General features: G+C 41.0%; 1 protein-coding gene across 1 annotated transcript in view; it reads left to right on the top strand.

Annotated features, from left to right (window-relative positions):
- The first annotated feature begins 2898 nt into the window (after positions 1–2898).
- tspan15 (tetraspanin 15) overlaps positions 2899–21616 on the top strand; it is a 44957-nt gene continuing 26239 nt past the window's right edge. The window contains exons 1-3 of the mRNA XM_056278877.1: positions 2899–3011; positions 14411–14596; positions 15224–15298. Of these exons, the coding sequence (XP_056134852.1) occupies positions 2922–3011; positions 14411–14596; positions 15224–15298 (351 nt within the window). The 5' untranslated portion in view covers positions 2899–2921. The remainder of the gene's footprint in view (positions 3012–14410; positions 14597–15223; positions 15299–21616) is intronic.

The following is a 21616-nucleotide window of genomic DNA, read 5'->3' as shown; positions in this document are numbered from 1 at the left end:
TCATAAAAAGAAAGGTGTCTGGGCCAAACTATTCCAAAGGAACACGAAAAAGAAGAGAGCCGTGACTCCAGCAGATCTGTCTTCAACCAGACAGTGGTAGACTTTGCTTCTTCAAGACAATCCATCTGATGTTTTTGATGGTGACCTCGGGCAGAAAGCCATTGTTTGGCAACCATTTTGGGGGCAAAAATAAAAGAGCACTGCCGGGGTCGTGCGGTGTATGGGACATGGGAGCTGCTATGAAAATGAAATCTCTGCCTCTTGCCTCCTCACCACTATATATATATATATATATATATATATATATATATATATATATATATATATATATATATATATAAACACACACAAAATACTTAATATTTGCTGGAAAGTGGAAATGAAGAAGTGAAATAATATTCTTTCATAACAAAAACAATTTGAAATGAAAATTTATTTTTTTTATCCATCAATCCATCCATTATCCAATCCGCTTATCCTGCTCTCAGGCTCGCGGGGATGCTGGAGCCTATCCCAGCAGTCATTGGGCGGCAGGCAGTGAGACACCCTGGACAGGCTGTCAGACTATCACACAGGGCCGACATACACACACACAGACATACCTAGGGACAATTTAGTATGGCCGATTCACCTGACCTACATGTCTTTGGACTGTGGGAGGAAACCGGAGCCCCTGGGGGAAACCCACGCAGACACGGGGAGAACATGCAAACTCCACACAGGATGACCCGGGACGACCCCCAAGGTTGGACTACCCCGGGGCTTGAACCCAGGATCTTCATACTGTGAGGTGACCGCGCTAACCACTGCCCCACCGTGCCGCTTTTTTTTTTTTATTAAATATAATTGAAGGCCACTTTAGGGGTGGATGCACAAGCGGGATGAATGTAGTCAGTTAAAATTTTCACATGGCATGTGTGATTTTGGTGTGACGAAGAAGGACAGGATTAGGAATGAGTATATTAGAGGGACAGCTCAGGTTGGATGGTTTGGAGATAAAGCAAGAGAGTCAAGATTGAGATGGCTTGGACATGTGTGGAGGAGAGATGTTGGGTGTACTGGGAGAAGGATGCTGAATATGGAGCTGCCAGGGAAGAGGAAAAGAGGAAGGCCAAAGAGAACGTTTATGGATGTGGTGAGAGAGGACATGCAGGTAGCTGGTGTGACAGGAAGATGCAGAGGACAGGAAGAGATGGAAACGGATGATCTGCTGTGGCGACCCCTAACGGGAGCAGCTGAAAGTAGTAGTAGTAGTAGATGTGTGATTTTGGATATGTCTATGATTAGTGCACCTTCGCCTAAAGCCAGGAAACTTCCACACAACACCTGCATCTGCACTAAGACGTGGTCTGACCCGGCGGAGATGCAGGTGTAATATTTGGTCTTATCTGACACCAAACTAGCACTGCGCCACTTGATTTTGACTGACACACCCTCTACTGTGCCCCCACTCCGATTTCGGCATAAGCGATGCCACAGCGAGCCTGGAAACGAGCAAACGTGCCCAGGTGAGAAAGAAACTACCTTGTCCCCAACGAAATTGATTTCTGCGTTTGTCAACTAAACCAGTCAACTAAAGGGACTGGTTTGCGTAGTCGCCCGTGGTCTGGGATACACAGGTTCGGTTCCCGGCTGCGGCGGATTCCCGGCTGCCCCCTGAATTCGCTAAATTATTATCATAGATCCATGACCACAAATACTTGCACAGGTTTAGTTACAGGTCAGAACATTGTTTACATTGTTTATTATAATAACGCTCAGGAATCTGAAGATGTTAATGCACATTGTTGCTTTGTCCAAAAGTCAGATTCACACTAACTCTGTAATAATGCATGCTACTTATCCAGTCACTTAATGGTAGTCTCCTCAGATTAAAACAAGCCTGTAAATTGTTTTGTTGGTGTACCATGGCAGGGATTACCTAGCACCAGTTTGTTCTGCAGAACGAAGTCCACGACTTTAACGGCCTTAAATATGGTCAAAACCTGTTTGTTTTTTTATTCAAAAAAACAAAAACAAAAACATCCAGGGTCATTGTGTTATTATATCAGTATATGATATAATGTATAGTATACTATATAATTCAGATTAGTTATTTTGAGCCAATTGAGAGGAAAATTGAACCCAGGGTTTGCATTATGCATTTTAATTTGGTGGTTTGCTTAGAGCACTGACTACTTAATACCCTTAGCTTTTGCAAATTAGCTCAGAAAAGGTCCAATTTATTTGTCATTGTTAATATTAGCCTACTTGACTATAAAGGTCATGTAAAATAGGAGACTGGCCATCAACAGTCGTGTATGCATATAGCCTTTTAATTTGTGTTTTAGCCTATTATTAGTAGAATATTAATGCATATGGGGGAAAAAATCATGCGCTTTGCACGCACATTAACAATACATGGTGGCCACCTGTAGACATCCCTTTGCCACCCCTGGGCAACCCCGGATAAAAATTCCTAGAACCGCCACTGATTGCAAATAAATCCGAAATTCTATTTCACTAGAATGTGTCCCATCCATCAAACAAATGAGATGTCGATCGAATTACAGCCGTCAAACTTATAATAGCTTTGCTGTTTACCATTTCGGCTCATTCTCAATTTTAGTTCAATACGTGATTGATACGGTCTCACACAAGTTAGTGTCGAAGAAATGGCGGCAGCAATCTCCCTCTCCCCAGCCATAGTCCTGGAAACCAAACATTACGTTTATTTCACTTCAGCTGCGAGTAGGGTTTCATCCTGTTTCCAATACATTCAAAATCACCTGCCCGCCACCTGCGCCAACACCCATGCCGCGTCTCTCGTGACGACGAAGCGGGACTTCCAACAGCGCTCCCAGGTGCGGTGACGACTACAACGCGGAAGTGCAGCGTTTTAACATTCGGGAGCCGCCGGACTGAACTGTCACGGTCCCAACATGTCCAAGAGTGACGAAGTCCGGTACTGCCAGAGATTCTCCTATATTTTCCTAAAATTCCTTCTGTTCGGCTATGCCATCGTCTGGTGGGTGAGTACGGTCGCCGTGTGCCGATGTGGCGCGTTCGCCGTAGGCTAACGCGTGCAGATGCAGCTGCCAGATAGTGGGGCTGCCGCGGGGGCGACGGGCGGACTAGGGGCGGTTTGCGTGTTTCGCTCCAGAGAGACACCGGCGTTGCAACTCCTGTTTACGGCGTCGGAAAACAGTGAGACTTGGTGATATTATGGGCTCAACGTTTCACGGGGGGAATTCAAAAAAGAAGAAGAAGAAGAAGCACGTCCTCTAAGCGTCAGGTGCTCTGGGCAAAGTATGTTTTATTTGGCAATTATGGCGCAATCAATGGGCCAGTACGCTACTGTCTTTGGTGCGGCGCGCTCTGGCGGCGTGGATACATGTTTATCTGGCTATGGCCACACCCTCCTCGGTGGACGTTCAGCTATACATAAGAAATAGAGAAAGTCGAAACGGGCAAAGCCTCCTTTGTAGGAGCCTTGCTTCTAAAAACTGGTTTTGCGTGTTGTACACGTAGTGAAGCCAAACCACAAGGGCCATAGACCCAATTTGAACTAGTCAACTCGTTGGCAACTTCATATGGCACTGACCAAGGTGAAATAATTCCCTTTCAATTTTTTTGTTGCATTACTCATACAAATGCCTATCGAAGAAACAAGTACCAACACCTAATTAATACTTAATGCACTCAACACTTAATAGTAATTATGACTGTCCACAAGCCAGAACTTTTTTTTTTCAACAATGTAAACTGATTCACTCCACGACCCTGGGAGCAGGATAAGCGGTTAAGATAATGGATGGATGGATGGAAATTGATTCAGTTCACTCATACAGAATGGTACTTTCCCCAAACTTTTATTTTTGTGGACCAGCAATTTTTGCTAACTAGCCAGCATATGCAGATGAGGTAGAAGTTAACTTGTGAAGAGGTTCAAGCTTTGGAACATAATGAAAACTTTTCTTGTCCAAAAGCTGGATTTAAAGAGCAGTTTGCAGGTTGGGGATACCAGTGAAACAATATGTAGCAAAATGATATAGGAACTAGATTTTCACAAGAATATATTTATATACATACTACAGTGACTTCTGGAGTAGTTTTTGTGAGAGAATTTTACTTGCGCATCTAAGAAAGCCAAGCCACAACGTAATATAAGGGAGAGTGGTCAGGTTGAACAATAAGGAAGTAATGGATCTCAACCATCATTTTGAAACTGAAAAGATTGTAAATGTTTATTCAGATGTATATGACGGACCACAGTCTTATACTTATGAGCCTGCTAGGTGTCCAAGAGACCAGGAACAGACCAAGGTGAGAAGGAATAATGGTCAGAGGAGAGAAATTGGGTTGTGGTGTGAGGAGAACCAGTGGACAACTGAGCAGGTGTCTCGGTGAGTGGCCGGAGTTAGCTAATAGATATATACACGTATATATCTATGGGCGTTAGCTAATGATGTCTAACACTGTAAACCAAAAAATGATATTCCAGCACACACCATTGTACTAGGATTGACATTATTTTATTAATAGATTACATTAAAATGAAAGGAGCGGACTACGTATTTCGTATTAATAAAACAGAGGGAATCTGATGAAGCAACATGCAAAATGTGTAGTTCGCTCCCTTTGTTTTAATGTAATCCATTAGCAAAATAATGTCAAGCCTAGTATTGTGGTGTGTGCTCGAATATTATTTTTTGGTTTACAGTGGTTTACGCTGCACCAACTGGTATCCAGGAGAGAAACATGCAGGCTATCTTTAGTTTTTGGATGTCTAATGCTGTGTTCACATCACAACATTGTAAGGTTTACGATCATGTATCTGGCTGTAACAAAACTAGTATAGGTCACCTAATACCAGTGTTATAGAATTTTCAGACACCCCCACAGAATCTGACTCCCCTTTGTGTGAACGGGTTAGGGTGGGGTGGGGGGGTTGTCGCAAGGGGGAGTCAGATTCTGCAGGGGAGTCAGAAAATACTATAACACCTGCAGGAGTATCGATACTTACCCATAACAGAAACGAATGCACAAGCATTAGCTTGTATCAGTCTTATCTCGCACTGCGCAATATAACCCCACGCTAATTTTTATGATGCTTAATTAATCAAAATCACAGTGTGATCACAGTTTACTGTGATCTGCAATCACAGCAAACAGATCTGCATGCAGGCCTAACCATTAATGCAGATCGAATCTACATTAATGGTTAGGCCTGCATGCAGCTGCAGTCTAAGGATAATAACCAACATGTCATCTTTAAATAAACTATTGATGTATTATTATATTCATAAATTACAGTTAAGACAATAAGGCACATTCTGTAACAGAGATGTAAACTAAGAGTTAATACCAAACTCAAAACACAAGGTTGGAACTTTTTAAAATATGTGGCTATACTAAATGTGCATTATTAATAGAAAAATATACCAATTGACCCAGTTAAATCTAGAAAGCACCCAGAGTGCATGTTTCCAACTGAAACTGTCTCAATCCTCAATTAAGATATCTTATATACTGAAAATGTTTTAATTTGCATCTGCTCTACATCAAACTACACACATAGAAAATCATGAGATGTGTATTTTATGAGTATGATAAGCATAAGTAAATTGTAAAAGAGGTAAAATACAATGCTCTCTTGCAACTTTCTCTGAAGTAAATCTTTGACTGATCCGTGACCATTACTCCCACTGGCAGCAGAACCATAAACTGCTGCAGACGGCGGATCTGGTGAAGCCGCTGTGTACACTGAAGGAACCGCATCAGCTGTCGGTCTCCTGGATTCAACATCCCATCCTGAACTCCATCATATTGTCAGGAAGATAATCCTCCAGTCCAAAATGAGCGCCACACACGACCACGTTTTTCATAACGGATGCAGCAGTGAAATCCCATCTCTTCACCTGTACAAAACGCACCCAGGCATGGAAGCTAGCACCATTCCTTTTCCTGTTAGGAAAATTGTGGACTCGATGTCCTGACAGGCTGGAGTTTGTGCAACCTGCACAAACACAATAATTCACCATGAGGATAAATAGTGAAAGGCAATATAAAACTACTGAAAAAAAGACCAATTCACTATATATTAGGACCGCTCAGACTCCCTACCTCCTACTACTGCGCTTTGAGCTGAGGCGGTGCCGAGGAGACAGACTCCCCTCTGTCACGTAATACGACGCGATCTTGGGGGGGGGGGGGGCGGTGTTTTTACGAGTTTTGCTCAAAAGGCTACTTTTCCCTCTGAATTTGTGCCCTTATGTCTTGTAAAACATTAAATCCCGCATTAACCTTTCAAATGGTCATTTTAATCGTAATTTTTGTAGAAAATTTAACCTGCAATATGCACTTGAACTTCCACCTCTGCCTTCCCTGCACTCACGCATCACATCAAGAGGCAGCGAAATGGCTTCACGACGTTTGGATATTTCCTTAAAACATCGTTGATCTGACAATTTAGCATTTAAAACTCACAAAACACCAAAGAAACATTCAAAATTTAGATGCTTACAAATAAAGAAATACCCACTTTTGCAGGCAGTATTTTTTTTTTTTCTTAGAATTCCCTTTCATTTGTGCCCTCCAGTCAACTGGTCATTTTAGTTGTGGCTGGGAAGGTCGCACAATGCCCCAATACTACTTTAGCATCACTATGCCAAATCCTTACTATGGCAAATCTGTGATACCAAAGCCTCTGCAGCTTTATCGAAGGCACAGCAGTATCCAAACTGACATGATAGCTGCTTATGACGGTAGCATTGAAAGATGCATCAAAAAATTCTGATTTTAATAAGGCTGGTATTGAAAAGTGTGTTGACTTCCTACTTTCAACACTTGCTAGCTTGACTTCTCGGAGCGACTCCAATATTTGCTGCAAGTATAAATACTGACAATTCAGTGATGATTCAAGCAATGGGTACAAACATGTGACTGAAGTAGACAAATTATAATGTTTTTATAAGAGAGGACTAGCTGCCATTAGAGGAGGAGTTCCTGGTGAGAAAGATTGTAACACTTAGTTTGGTTTTATTTACATTTTAGATGAATTACAGATTAAATAAAGTCAAACAAAAAGACCATTATCTGAATAGTAGTAGCCGTTGTATTTCACAGCCTAATAGGGTAATGTGAAATGGCTCGGTTATGGATACAAGCTAATAGACACCTTATCATAGCACAAATCTTCAGCAGTAAGGGTGCCGTGTAAATCTCATTGTAACCAGCTAAATATCTCCGTCCCCTCTTCCTTCCACATCACATTGGAACAAATAAGTGTCCAAGATGACAAGTAATTTAATCTTGTATTCAGTTTTAAATTGTTAGAAACCAAACATTATGGTGAAGAAGTTTCTAATGGCATATTTTAAGTTTTCCATGTTTAAAAATTGTAGATTTTTTTTTTTTGTGTGATGTAGCTCAACCCAGCAGATGTTCTCTCTTCCATACTTTATCAAGTATGCCATGTATCTGCACGTATACAGATAGATGGCTGATGGACACCCCTCATACTGTACCAGTTATTGAACAAAGTGCTTTGCACTCGGTCAGAAAAAATGCGAGTAAATACATAAAATAAATTGAATGAATATAAAACATGGCACAGGGCGCCATAGACCAAACTAAAAACGAACCAAAACAGAAGGCAGGGACGGGGATCTTATACAAAGGCTTGCCGCTTAAAACAGTCCAAAGAGTCAGCAAATCTAATAGATTGGGGAAGATTATTCCAGAGGCTTGGGGCTAAAACTGCAAAGGCGCGGTCACCTTTTGTTTTGCAGTTGGAGTGGGGGATGGATGAAAGACCGAGGTTTTGAGGATGGGAGTGGTTGGGAAGTGGAATGAGAAGATCAGAAATGTAACTGGGGGCAAGATCATGAAGTGTTTTAAATGTAATCAATAAGATCTTATAGATTATTCTGAATTTTAGGGGAAGCCAATGGAGGATGCAAGAATAGGGGTAATATGGGACCTACGGCTAGTTGTAGTTAGTAGTCTAGCAGATGCATTCTGAACCAACTGTAGATGATTGAAAGTGTTACAGTCTTAATAGTTATACAGTGCTTCCACACCAGGATGAATCCGCCATGTTAAACAGGCTCCTTTACACAAACACCTGAAAGGAATGCCATGCATCTCAGTATGATCAAGTCAAGAATGAGAAGACGATGAGAGAATATTATCACTTCTTCTGCCTAATTGTGACAATATCACCCCACATAAGAACAGAAACACTGTGATAAACCCAATTGCCTCTGTCTTTTTATCTCTCGCCCCTCTGTTCCTTCCCCTATCTCATTCTTTCTCCTGTTTTGTCACTCCGCTCTTCTGTTTTGAGTTGCATTTATGCCCCAGCAATATCTGTTGCAAGAGAGATTGTTGTGTACACAGACAAATATAACGGTAGAAGGGCATCCGGGTAGTATAGCAGTCTATTCCATTGCCGACACAGGGGTTGCAGGTTCGAATCCCCATGTTACCTCCGGCTTGGTCGGGCGTCCCTACAGACAATTGACCGTGTCTGCGCGTGGGAAGCTGGATATGGGTATGTGTGCTGGCCGCTGCATTAACGCCTCCGATGGTTGGTCGGGGTGCCTGTTCGGGGGGGGAGGACGACGACTGGAGGGAATAGCATGATCCTCCCACGCACTACATCCCCCTGGCAAAACTCCTTACTGTCAGGTGAAAAGAAGCGGCTGGCAACTACACATGTATCAGAGGAGGCATGTGGTAGTCTGCAGCCCTCAGCAGAGGAGGTGGAGCAACGACCGGGATGGCTCGGAAGAGTGGGGTAATTGGCCAAGTACATTTTGGGAGAAAAAGGGTGGCGAAAAAAAGTGCAATATTGAAAAAGGTGTTTGCACTGAGTATATGACAGCTTTTAGTCTCCAAGACAAATTTCATAAATTCTGCCTTATGGTTCACTTCAGACCCCTTAGTAGGCCAGTTTGCCTCAAACATTGCCTGATGTGTCACCTTGCCTGTGTTACTCTTGCCTTATATATTTCAATAATGCCTTGTTTCATGCAGGCTCTCCATGTCCGTAAACAGGATGTTAGTGTATTCAAACCTGATGAGGATGCAAACAGCCCAGCAATACTTCCTGTGAGTTCACAGGAAGTTCACATAGAGACAATTTTCAACCCGCAGAAAAGATTTTACTCATCCAAGAGAAACTGAAATAATCTCATTCAGTCTAATAAGATTAGTTTTATTGTGTGTGACTTAACTGAAAACCAAGACTATTACAAAGCATAAATTAAACACTGATGGTTAGGGTTAGGGTTAGTGACTGGCCACTGATGAGTACTAAACTTGTGTTGGTGGACCTCCGACTGTCTCAGCAAGTTCACGGAGGGTTTGCTGGAAGGCTGCAAATGAGTAATAGTAGCACCACGCAACATTATTTGAAATAAGAGAAATCGGCTAACAATGCAATGCAGCCTATTTGCAAACCAGGAGGCAAGTTTTCAAATGCACAAGTTGTTCGCCAGTGACATTACTGGCAGACACGATTTCAAAGGCATTTCAGAGACACACACAAGACTATGCACTATTATGGCTGCTAATATAGTGTTATCCTTACAATATATGTAGTGAGAGATTATGTTGGAAACCATGATAGTTTCTCTTGAAGCTCATCGACCCCCTTATATGATGTACCAAGCTGTAATTTTTTTTGTTGCTCAGGAAGCACTCCCAAAACTGCAAGTGTAACTGTCAAAAAAAAAAAAATCTTTTGCCTTTTTGTTTGTAAATGTTTTCTATGGAATTTAGCCTGCATGCATTATAACAATGTGTTCACATCTGATTGCATTTGATAAAGGCTGTTAAATCTAAGTTATGCTTCTGATTACAAAATAAATCATTCTGTTAAGCCATTTGAGAGAGAGAATGCATGAATATCGAGACATATTGTTTATCGCCAAAACTTTTTAAAATAAAAAGATACTCTGCCATATTACCTAGCACTAACCTGCAGTGGTAAGCCCAGCTCATACTGTGCTGTGAAGTTTGACCGACTGAGCGAGTGTAGTAGGTTATGTAATAAATATAACATAGGCCAATCACCTGGTGCTGTCACTAAGAGTCCTCTGTGGGCTGATCGCACGCCTTAAAGAGAGATTCTTTAAATCCTGTTATAACTGACTTTTAAGTCAGGATTTGCGACCATTAACAAGTGTGGCTTATGAACTAAATGGGCTCCTTGTGATGACGGTAACTCATGAATGTTTATCTATTCCATTACCGGCAGAAATTTTCAGCTGCTTTGTTTTAAAATACAAAGTAAATGATTTTAAGTGCCAAGCTGTCCTCTTGTTGAATGCAAGTGCTTTTGGGGTGGGCTGGCAGATGGCCAATAATTAGCTAGCCTAGCAGTGAGCAGGGACATGTAAGGAAAGGATATGATGGTTGAGCATAAACAACACTACAGCACTCAAAACAGACACTAGCCTATTGCTTTGCAGTACATCCTGCCTTTCTCTCCCTCTTTCCTTCAGCCCACTTCTAGTTCTATGCTCTATTCCTGCTTGACAACATTTGAGGGGGGGGGGGGTAGATAGATAGAGAGAGAGAGAGAGAGAGAGAGAGAGAGCTCTGCCTCAGGGTGAGTGCGAAAGGTTAACTCCTCCTCTTTGTCCTCTTCTCTTCTGTCCTGTTCCTTTACTTTCTGCAAGCTTTGGATTCAAGGTGTTTTGTGCCAACACACATTACAGCCACCTCCTAATGTTAGATTCAGTCTCTCAAGCTCAAACCCAGGAGTTCTGCATGTGGAAGCCCTATATACTTTCACTTCCAGTCAAATTTAAGAGCAACTACAGCTCTTAAAAGACTATTGTTCTACCTAAATAGGGATTTTTAGCCTACACCTGTAAGTCCTCCATCTGTGCCAAAAGAGTGGCTTTTAATTTTCAAAAAACATTGCTCTGGGCTCTTGGATCAGTGTGGCAGTTAATGAGATGGATAACAGGGGCAGCGTTGTCATTACTCATTTATAACCTGTTTACTTTGTCAGTGTAAAAATGGCTGGCTCAAAGTCAAGAGGTGCATTATATATTATGTTGTATTGCCCTTCCACGGAGAAGGTAACAGGGAACTGCAGGTGTCAGATAAATCTATTGGAATCAACAACTGGATATTTGCTTGGAAGGTCTGTGTGGTAAGAATATATATATAGCTCTCTTTTAAATATAAACTCTCGAGCATGAGTACATCAAAATTTTACAGTAGAAGACGAGAGTAAATATTAAGAGTTCTTTACCACATCAGATTGTCATCAAACCCCTTTTGAAATAAAAATGGCTTGTAGTAGCCATTTCATTTCATGTTCTCGCTTCCTGAAAAGGTGAACTTTAGGCAATAGGAGGTTTCTGCGGGAAACTGAAACTACTATGTAGTTGGTTTATGGAGCCATATCACATCGGACTCCATAAACAGTTACTATCCATCCGCCCACCGCATTGATTAAGCATGTATACAAAAATGTATACATTAATCCAATTCAGGGCCACAGAGCTCCTGCTGAAGTTGGTCCCAGCATGCATTGAGAGTGGAAGGCAGAGAGCCACAATGGACAGGTCACCAGTCCATTGCAGGGCCAACAGTTATTATTATTTTAGGGCTGGGACGATTGCAGGGCCAACAGTTATTATTATTTTAGGGCTGGGACGATATGCTTATCTCCCGATTCAATACCATCACGATACTTGGGTGCCGATTTGATATGTATTGCGATTCTACGAGTATTGTTATTCGATATTACAATTTTATCTTTGCTTTTTTTTTACCACTAGACAAGGGGAAAAAAGTTAAATCAAGCACTTCTAGAGACTGTAGATCATGAGTCATATTTCCAAAAAAAAAAATGCACATCAGTCAGTCTTTCTGAATTTTATTTTAGCAGCATCATTGCTCTGCTGCATATGAAAGCGGTAAATAAAATCTCTTCTGAAGTAACTAAGTGCTACATTTAGCTTTTCCCGCTCGTCAAGCTAGTGCTATAAGAAAATAACAAATAAAATGTTAGGCAAAAATGTATAGAGCCCCTGAAAACTGCACACAGCACAAATATGAGCCTTTAAATTAACATCCTTCACATATGAAATTGAACTTGAAAACTGTCCCTTTGCGATTCAGGAATAAAAAAAATCAAATAAAAAAAATCATAAAAAAAAATCACAATGCTTAATGGAATCGATTTTTTTCCTCCCACCCCTTATTACTGTTATTGTTATTTTTCTTTTCTTAAATGAATAGTTACTCTCTTGATCGCTCATTCTCCAGCTAGTGTGCTGCAGACTGAGATATTTTGTACCTACTTTATACAAGCTTCAACATAGTTTATGTTGATCTAGATAATTACATTAACTTGATGTTGGACTCGGCCCAAATTTGGAAGGAAAATGTCAAAATAAGTACTATAAAATCGAATTTGGAATTATTACATTTACCAAATTAGAATTCAATTTGGCAAGTTTTATATTAATTTTATCTGCTGGCACTCTTGTACTGTTAATAAGTTTTATTTTGATGTTTTCAAGCAGTTATTACTTACGTGTTGAGTATAATGTCATTTTGCTACAAACTCGGGGCTTTAGACCAGTAATTTTGTGGCACCTTACGCATCCTTTTTTTTTTCTCCCAAATTCCATTTGGCCAATTTCCCCACTCTTCTGAGCCATCCCAGTCTCTGCTCCACCCCCTCTGCTGAGCCGGGGAGGGCTGTGGACTCCCAATCAATCAATCAATCAATCAATCAAGTTGTTTTTTATATATAAAGCGCTTTTCTAGCTGTAACAGCCACTCAAAGCATTTTACATTTCTGGTCAAATCTGAATTTCCCACATGCTTCCCCCGATAAATGGAGTCACCAGCCACTTCTTTTCAACTGACAGTGAGGAGTTTCGCCAGGCGGGTGTAGCGCATGGGAAGATCACGCTATTCCCCCCAGTTCCCCTTCCCCCCTGAACAGGTGCTCTGACTGACTGACCAGAAGAGACACTAGTGCAGCAACCAGGACACACACCCACATCTGGCTTCCCACCCGCAGACATGGCCAATTGTGTCTGTAGGGATGCCCAACCAAGCCAGAGGTAACATGGGGATTCGAACCGGCGATCCCCGTGTTGGTAGGCAACAGCATAGACCGCTACGCTACTCGGATGCCCTACCTTATGCATCTTAGGTCAGTTTAGTCTCTCACTATGGGACTCGGGCTTATTAAAACTCTAATACTTCTCTTATATGGAGACACAAACTATATCAATTTGTCTGTCCCCCTTCCTGGCACTTTACTTTTTTTTGATGTGGTGGGTGAAACTGAGTGAAGTTTCTCAATCTGTGACCTAGTCTCAGTGAAATATTGCTAGTGTGCTACTGCATATTACTAGTACATTACTGGTATTATTGCTTTGGGAGAAAAACTGAGGAAATGCTCTTCTAGGTTTTCCAACATTTTAGGATATGACTTGTGTGCATGTGACTGTGTTTGTGTAGCTTGTTGTTGGCAGCAGCCTACCAAAGTACAGTACATCACCGTCACCATGTCTGCTTTTATGAACACAGCCCATTATCAAGCTAACTGACCAGGACACCACTATTTCACTGAAGGTAGTCTTGGTGCCGACGATGAGAAATGAAAATTGAATTGTTGTCTATAGTTACATTCTTCTTCTATTGTAATATTTTAGACAGTGTAGGGCTGGGCAATATGGACAAAACCAAATATCATGATATTTTTTACCAAATACCTTAATATTGATATTTTGACAATATTATAGAGATGGCTGTTGGTGCTCACAAAATATTTACACAATGACATTTTTGATAAACTCTCATCAGTGAGGTTGATATGATGCACAAACAGGCAGAGACAAATAATATAACAGCTAGAACAGTCTAAGTTCAGAAAATTGCATCTTTTTACTGTAATTGGGCGGCACGGTGGCCCAGTGGTTAGCGCTGTCTCCACACAGCAAGAAGGTCCTGGGTTCAAACCAGTGGCAGCTGGTGCTAACAATTTTTTTTGGGGGGGGGGGCACAATTTACCTTGGTGCAGCACACCTGACAGCTGCTTTAATCTCCACACAGTTACAGAGTTATCAAGAAGGACAATGTAGTCTATAGATTTTAGGCTACATTGTTCTTCTTGATAACTTTGTCACTGTCAGGTGAAAAGAAGCAGCTGGCGACTCCACATGTATTGGAGGAAGCATGTGGTAGTCTGCACTGGGTCAGCTCGGAAGAGTGGGGTAATTGGCCAGGTACAATTGGGGAGAAAAAGGGGTCGAATCCACAAAAAAAAAGTCCCTTTGAGATCCTTTGGCTGGTCAGGTGTATTCTGTTTAGTGAAGTTCTTGATGTTTCTGTTGTGTTCCAGCTCATGGACTAATCCATTCTGTTTGTTATTGTCTTCCAGTTGGTGGGCGGGTGCATCTTGGCCATAGGTATATATGCTGAGGTGGAGAGACAACGATACAAGACGTTAGAGGGATTATTTCTGGCCCCAGCTATTATCCTGATTGTTCTTGGAATCGTGATGTTCGTCGTTTCCTTCATAGGAGTGCTGGCTTCACTGAGGGATAATCTAACTCTTCTGAAAGTGGTGAGAGGAATCTCTATCTTTTCTCTTCCAACATATCTTGCCCTGTTTCATTCTATTATGTTCTGTTTATGCACGACAGACGTTGTGTTGCTGTAAAGCCCCTTGAGGCACATTTGTAATTTGTGATATTGGGCTATACAAATAAAATTGACTCGACTTGACAGATGTGGGGAAAAAATCACATATATCTAAACACTTACTTAAAACACCATGTCATCATAAACAACATGCATGGTATTCCATTATATGGTGTCTTGGCAGTGTCTTTTTCTGCATAATTTACAAAAGACAGAGATAGCGATAAAAATATAAGTTATGATCACGCCAGATATGAAAATAAAACATACATGAAGAGATGAACCCAGAGCACTGGAATGAATTGGAAAAGTTAATTCTTGTATTCGACGCTGCAGAAAGTGAAAGGGTGTGTGTGCGTGTGTGTGTGTGTGTGAGTGAGTGAGAGAGAAAAATTCTTAACTCTTGCGGAACTTTGAATAGTTGGGTGTCATTCACGCACCTGCAGGGCTGTTCTGAGGCTGTAAACTATTAATTTTTGTCACTGTCTTTTGAATTAATTTGAGATTGTATTATTGCTGAATATTTTTGTGTTTTCTGATTGGTCCATAGTTCATGTACACGCTGACAGTGTGTCTGATTCTGGAACTGCTTGGAGGAATCTTGGCTCTGGTGTTCCGCAACCAGGTAGGTTTTCCTTGCTGCCAATCAAATATCTACAACCCATAGACCCTCCCTCTTCAGTCAGTAAGGTTGTCATAACAGGTGTGACTGCCCTTTCAACCTTTGTAGCAGGGGTAAAAAGGTCAATGAAGCTTTATGCATATTCACAATATATTGTTATGCTGCTGTTCCTCTTGAAGGGTGATCAAAAACGTTGGATCAATTACAAATAAGGATTATTTGAATAATGTTATTGAGTTAGTCCAATTTCGCCACAATATATTCTTACCCTGTGGTCAAGCTGATTTTTCTGGTAAATTTGAGGGGAACCTGAATGCAGCAACTCATAGCAACTCAACCTCCCCACCTTTTCATTTGCAATTGCTGAATGAATCAGTCAATCTCATTGTCATTACAAACAAAAATAAATGAGCCATGAATTTATCTCATCGCTACAGAAAAATAGATTCAGTATTGAAACATTTTACCAAAATTTGCTCTGATTTAGTGTCAGATCATCATGACTTATTTGTAAATGGCCTGTCCTGGGTGTTTTTTCACCTTCCGCCCAATGACTGCTGGGATAGGATCCAGAATCCTGTGACCCTGATTTGGATAAGCAGCTTGGATAATGGATAGAATGGATGGATGGATGGTTTAATCCGATCATATATGTATCTAGTTTTATTGTATCTCTTATCAAGAACTTTGAAAGCCAGACACAGAACAGGCACAGTGTAATATATTCAGATTATTACATTCAAAGAGCAGAGTTCATTTACATTTGTATGATATCAGTATGCTAATGGATTCTTTATCATCACATACTTTTTCTCTTTCTTTCTGTCTGTCTCTCCTCTTTCTCTTTCCCAATTTTCAGATTTTTATTCCTTTCTCCATCTCCTCTTCCTGTCTTCATTCTCTCTCTCTCTCTCTCTCTCTCTCTCTCTCTCTCTCTCTCTCTCTCTCTCTCTCTCTCTCTCTCTCTCTCTCTCTTGCTCTGAAATAAAAGTTAATGATCAAGCTTAATAGAGCATGATCTATTGTGATTGCACATGTCAGACTCATTAGACTTCAAACCCTCATGAGAACAGGCTAGACTCCAATGACGAATAAGACTGTATGGGGAGAAAGAAAGTACAAAGGAGCGATGAAAGAAAAGGAAGGAGGGAATGGGCCATCTGACTTTACATCTGACCATGTGATGGCTTACATTACAATATCTATCAATCTATCGAGCCACTGAGATCCATTTATCAAGCCTACCCAGAGAAGTAGTTCTCAATTTAGTCCTTGGGTACCACCAGTACTGCTGGTTTTCTATTCTACCAAACCTCCCTGATTAGATGCCTAGAATACCTGACACAACAGGGGAATGTAATTAACTACCTGGTCGACTGAATGTCAGTATGGTTCCCTGAGGACCAGATTGAAAACCGCTGGTCTTAAGTCAAATCAAGTCAATTTTATTTATATAGCCCAATATCACAAATTACAAATTTACCTCAAGGGGCTTTACAGCAACACAACATCCTGACCTTAGACCCTCGCATCAGACAAGAAACAACTCCCTAAAAAAAACCTTTAACAGGGAGAAAAATTAGGAAGCCTTAGGGAGAGCAACAGAGGAGGGCTCTCTCTCCCAAGATGGACAGACGTGCAATGGATGTTGTGTGTACAGAATAAAACCCAATTTACAGAATACAACATTGAAAGAAGACAACAGACCGTAGACCCTTCAGTACAGAACACCAGCCATAGGAAATTTCAAACAAGCATAAGTATAATGTATATAAAGTATAATGTTCATGTTCATGTTCTCGATTCATTTAGTTTGCAGTCAGTGCGTTAATTTTAAGTCCTACTACTGTGAAATATGTCAGTGGTCACAGCTGTGCCTGATACCCCATGAAACATATTTCTTATTCTTCTGACCCTCAAAATTAGAACAAGTCTCCCAGTAGAAGTATTATGATATTGTGACATGCCAGTGTATGGTTTTACATGTACTTTCAGTAGCCTTTGTGACTTGAAAAGACGTACATCTGATATGTATGTCTGTGTTAAATGTTTAATTATGCTTGTTTGAAATTTCCTATGGCTGGTGTTTTGTACTGAAGGGTCTAGGGCAGCGGTCGGGAACCTATGGCTCGCGAGCCATATATGGCTCTTCCGGTGACGGCATATGGCTCCCAGACAATTTTGAGTTGAAAATTATTTTTTTTTCAAAAAAATCAGTTTGGAACTGATTTTAAAATACTTGTGATATTTCTTAATAATACTGTGTCATTTTAAAGTAAACAGAAATTAGTTTTGAAGATAAATTTCACGGGTCACGGGTCACCCGTGGGTCGGGTCGGGAACCAATGGCTCGCGAGCATGTCCGGGTCATTGTAAAGGTGAAGAAATCAATTTTATCAGATAGCCAACTAGTTTATCCGCTTCAACCCTTGTAACGGAAAAGATGGCGAAAAGAAAAAAAGACGATGATTACCGTGCATTCCAGGCTGCGTGGACAGAGGAATTTGCATTTGTGGAGAGAGCAGGATCTGCGGTATGTCTAATATGCAATGATAAAATTGCATCGATGAAACGGTCAAATACAAAGCGGCACGTCGATACGCACCATGCTTCATTTGCATGGAAATATCCAGCGGGGGACAGCAGGAAAAGGGCATGCGAGGAGCTACAGCAGAGAGTGCAGACGAGTCAGCAGCAACTACGTGTGTGGACCAAGCAAGGTGACGGGAATTCCGCTAGCTTTGCGGGGGCTTTGGCAATAGTAAGGAATGGAAAGTCATTCACAGATGGCGAGTATGCCAAAACATTCATGCTTGATGTGGCCAATGAACTGTTTGATGACTTCCCAAATAAAGACAAGATAATCAAACGAATAAAAGACATGCCCCTGTCAGCAAGAACTGTGCACGATCGTAGCATCATGATGGCAAATCAAGTCGAGGAAACACAAATTAAGGACATAAACGCCGGGACATACTTTTCTCTCGCGTTAGATGAGTCAACAGACGTTAGCCATCTATCTCAGTGCAGTATCATTGCCAGGTATGCTGCAGGTGACACACTGCGTGAGGAAAGCTTGGCTGTTTTGTCAATGAAAGGGACAAGAGGAGAGGATTTATTCATGTCTTTCATGGAGTTTGCTAAAGAAAAAAAACTACCGATGGATAAACTTATTTCTGTCTGTACTGATGGTGCACCCTGTATGTTGGGGAAGAACAAAGGATTTGTAGCGCTTCTCCGTGAACATGAAAAGAGAGCCATCCTAAGTTTTCATGGCATCCTGCACCAGGAGGCGCTTTGCGCTCAGACGTGTGGCCAGGAGCTTGGCGAGGTGATGTCTCTGGTCATTCGAGTGGTCAACTTTATTGTTGCCCGAGCTTTAAATGATCGCCAGTTTAAAGCTCTGTTAGAAGAAGTTGGGAATCATTATCCCGGTCTGCTTTTACACAGCAACGTGCGTTGGTTGTCAAGGGGGAAGGTGCTCAGCCGTTTTGCAGCTTGCCTGAGTGAAATCCGGACTTTTCTTGAAATGAAAGGCGTCAAGCATCCTGAGCTAGACAACACTGACTGGCTCCTGCAGTTTCACTATCTCGTGGACATAACTGGCCATCTGAACCAGTTCAATGTGAAAATGCAAGGTATTGGAAATACAATCTCATCCCTTCAACAAGCAGTGTTTGCATTTGAAAGCAAGCTGGAAGTCTTTCTCAGGGACATTGAAACAGGTCGTCTTCTGCACTTTGAAAGACTGCAACAATTTAGAGATGCATGCTTAGCAAGTGACTCCACTCAACATCTGGATCTCCAGCAGCTAGCTGGCTTTACGTTCAATCTCCTGCAGTCATTCAAAGCACGTTTTGGAGAATTTCGTGCGCGCACTGGTCTTTTCAAGTTCATCACTCATCCACATGAGTGTGCAGTGGACAAAATCGACCTGACATGCATCCCCGGGGTCTCTATCGGAGACTTTGAGCTGGAAGTTGCTGACCTGAAGGCATCAGACATGTGGATGAGTAAGTTCAAGTCACTTAATGGAGAGTTGGAAAGTCTTGCGCGACAGCGAGCAGAGCTGGCGAGGGAACACAAGTGGACAGAAATTAAAAATCTTCAACCTGAAGACCAGCTGATTCTTAAAACTTGGAACGAGCTTCCTGTGACATACCACACAATGCAGCGTGTGAGTATTGCCGTATTGACCATGTTTGGCTCTACATATGCATGTGAACAGTCTTTCTCGCATATGAGGAACATTAAGACCAACCTACGCTCACGTTTAACTGATGGAAGCCTCAACGCCTGCATGAAGCTCAACCTCACCACGTATGAACCAGACTACAAGGCCATCAGCAAAACCATGCAGCACCAGAAGTCGCATTAAAAGTAAGACATATTTAATTTATTATACGTTAAAAATACTATATGGCTCTCAATGAAATATATTTAGAAATATTTGGCTTTTATGGCTCTCCCAGTCAAAAAGGTTCCCGACCCCTGGTCTAGGGTTTGTCTGATGAATGAATTTGTAGGGGTCAATGTGGCTGCAAAGCCAACGAATCTTTGATTCAAAAAACTTGAACAATGTTGTATTTAATGCATTTTTTAGAGTTTGTTTGTTTCACTACAAAAAAAGGGAGCACTTTACCTTGAAAAGATATCTGCCTGAAAATGTTAATCTAGCATTTCTGATATGCTAGGTTGTCTGTCTTTCGACAACCAATAGACTCGAATTTATAAGATGACATCATGCAACAATAACAACAGGCTCGCAAAGTCTGTAGAACAGAGCTCAGCACAGGGTGGACTGGAGCAGAGACATTGTAGGAGTATAATTAAGATTTGTTTTATTCTCTTTATGCCCTGAGACAAATCTACACAAACACAGCGCAACATATTTTGTGATCATGGCTGCGTACAAATGGAAAACATTAAGCCACAATAGGGGAGCAAGTAATTGGGAGTAAAGGGAACATTTTAGATCTGCTAGAAACTGCAGCTCTAAACTTCACTATTGGGGTACCTGCAAAAACCGTAGTATCTGGTTTTTGGCTATTATGGCTGAAGTAGCAATGTTTTCCATAGACTTTTAAGTGTTTATTTTGTTTTATGGCCCTCAGGTGAACTGCTAGTTGCTAGTTTGCAATTAGTCTGCCTTCTTTCTTTTAATGAAAGCTATTAAAGTATCAATCTGGAAGGTTCCAGTAATGAAAGCTATTAAGTTATCAAACTGGAAGGTTCCAGTTGCATTCATTTTTGACATACACATCACGGCATTCATTTATTTTTTTTATACTTTGTTTCAATACATATTGTTAATAAATGGCCTGTTATTTAAATGTCTTGACACAATTTCTAAACTGCTTAGTTTTTGTTATCCTTCACCCATGCAGAAAACAGTGCATCAACAAAGTACCAGTATAGACCTTACTGATCATAGTGTATATAGCTATACATATTCACATAAGTATACGTATATTTACATTCATGTACCCACGTATATAAACAGACACATAATTAAAGGGAAAAAGAGGTTAGGCTTTGATGTTTCATCGTAGAAGTGGGCCTACTACAGTTTTCTATTAGTTTCACATGTATTACTTAAATCATCTCCACAAAGCATGATGCGTCTATTTCATTAATATTCATATGTCAATTACCTTTAACTTTTTTCCAACAACTTTTCGTTCTTATTGATTTTGTAAGTTACCTTTTCCATACTATGTATGTCCTCCACTGTTTGTTTACCTTGGGAGGTTCCAATTTCTTCCAACCTCTTTTTATTCGCATGAGTCCTGTAATTCTCAGAATCCAAAAAAGATATAATTCTTCCTTTTGTAGGCTTTTCAGATGTGTTCCCAAAAGTATATTGTGTTTTTCTAGATACCCCACTTTCCCGAACATCTGTTCTGTGTAAAACATCTGACCAGTAGGTTTGTATTCTTTTTTCTTTTTTTCTTTTTTACATGTGAAGACATGGGCACGGGAAGGGGAGGGTGCTGCAGCACACACTGGGTTTAGAACACGTGTACATATAGCTGGCTATTTTACCATCTGAACATTTGTTTTAAATTTTGAACAGCATATGATAAGGTGCCTGTCAGAAATTATTTGGAAAAGTTTAAAATGTGAATTTAGTTAATTCCTCCGATCTGACAGGACAAGGTCATCAGGTCAGGTCAAAGTGTAATGGTCGGTCAGGGTCAGCTAAACTTGCAAAATCAATGGCACAAAAAAAAGCCCAAAAGTGAGAGAAAAAATTGCGAGATTGCGAGCAGCCCCCTACTCTTTCACTCAATGTATAGCCCCCACATTGCACATAGGAAC

The sequence above is a fragment of the Lampris incognitus genome, chromosome 4 (genome assembly GCF_029633865.1).
Source record: "Lampris incognitus isolate fLamInc1 chromosome 4, fLamInc1.hap2, whole genome shotgun sequence".
Taxonomy (NCBI): Eukaryota; Metazoa; Chordata; class Actinopteri; order Lampriformes; family Lampridae; genus Lampris; species Lampris incognitus.
The sequence above is the reverse complement of the archived record's forward strand: the minus strand, read 5'-3'. Positions and strand labels throughout refer to the sequence as shown.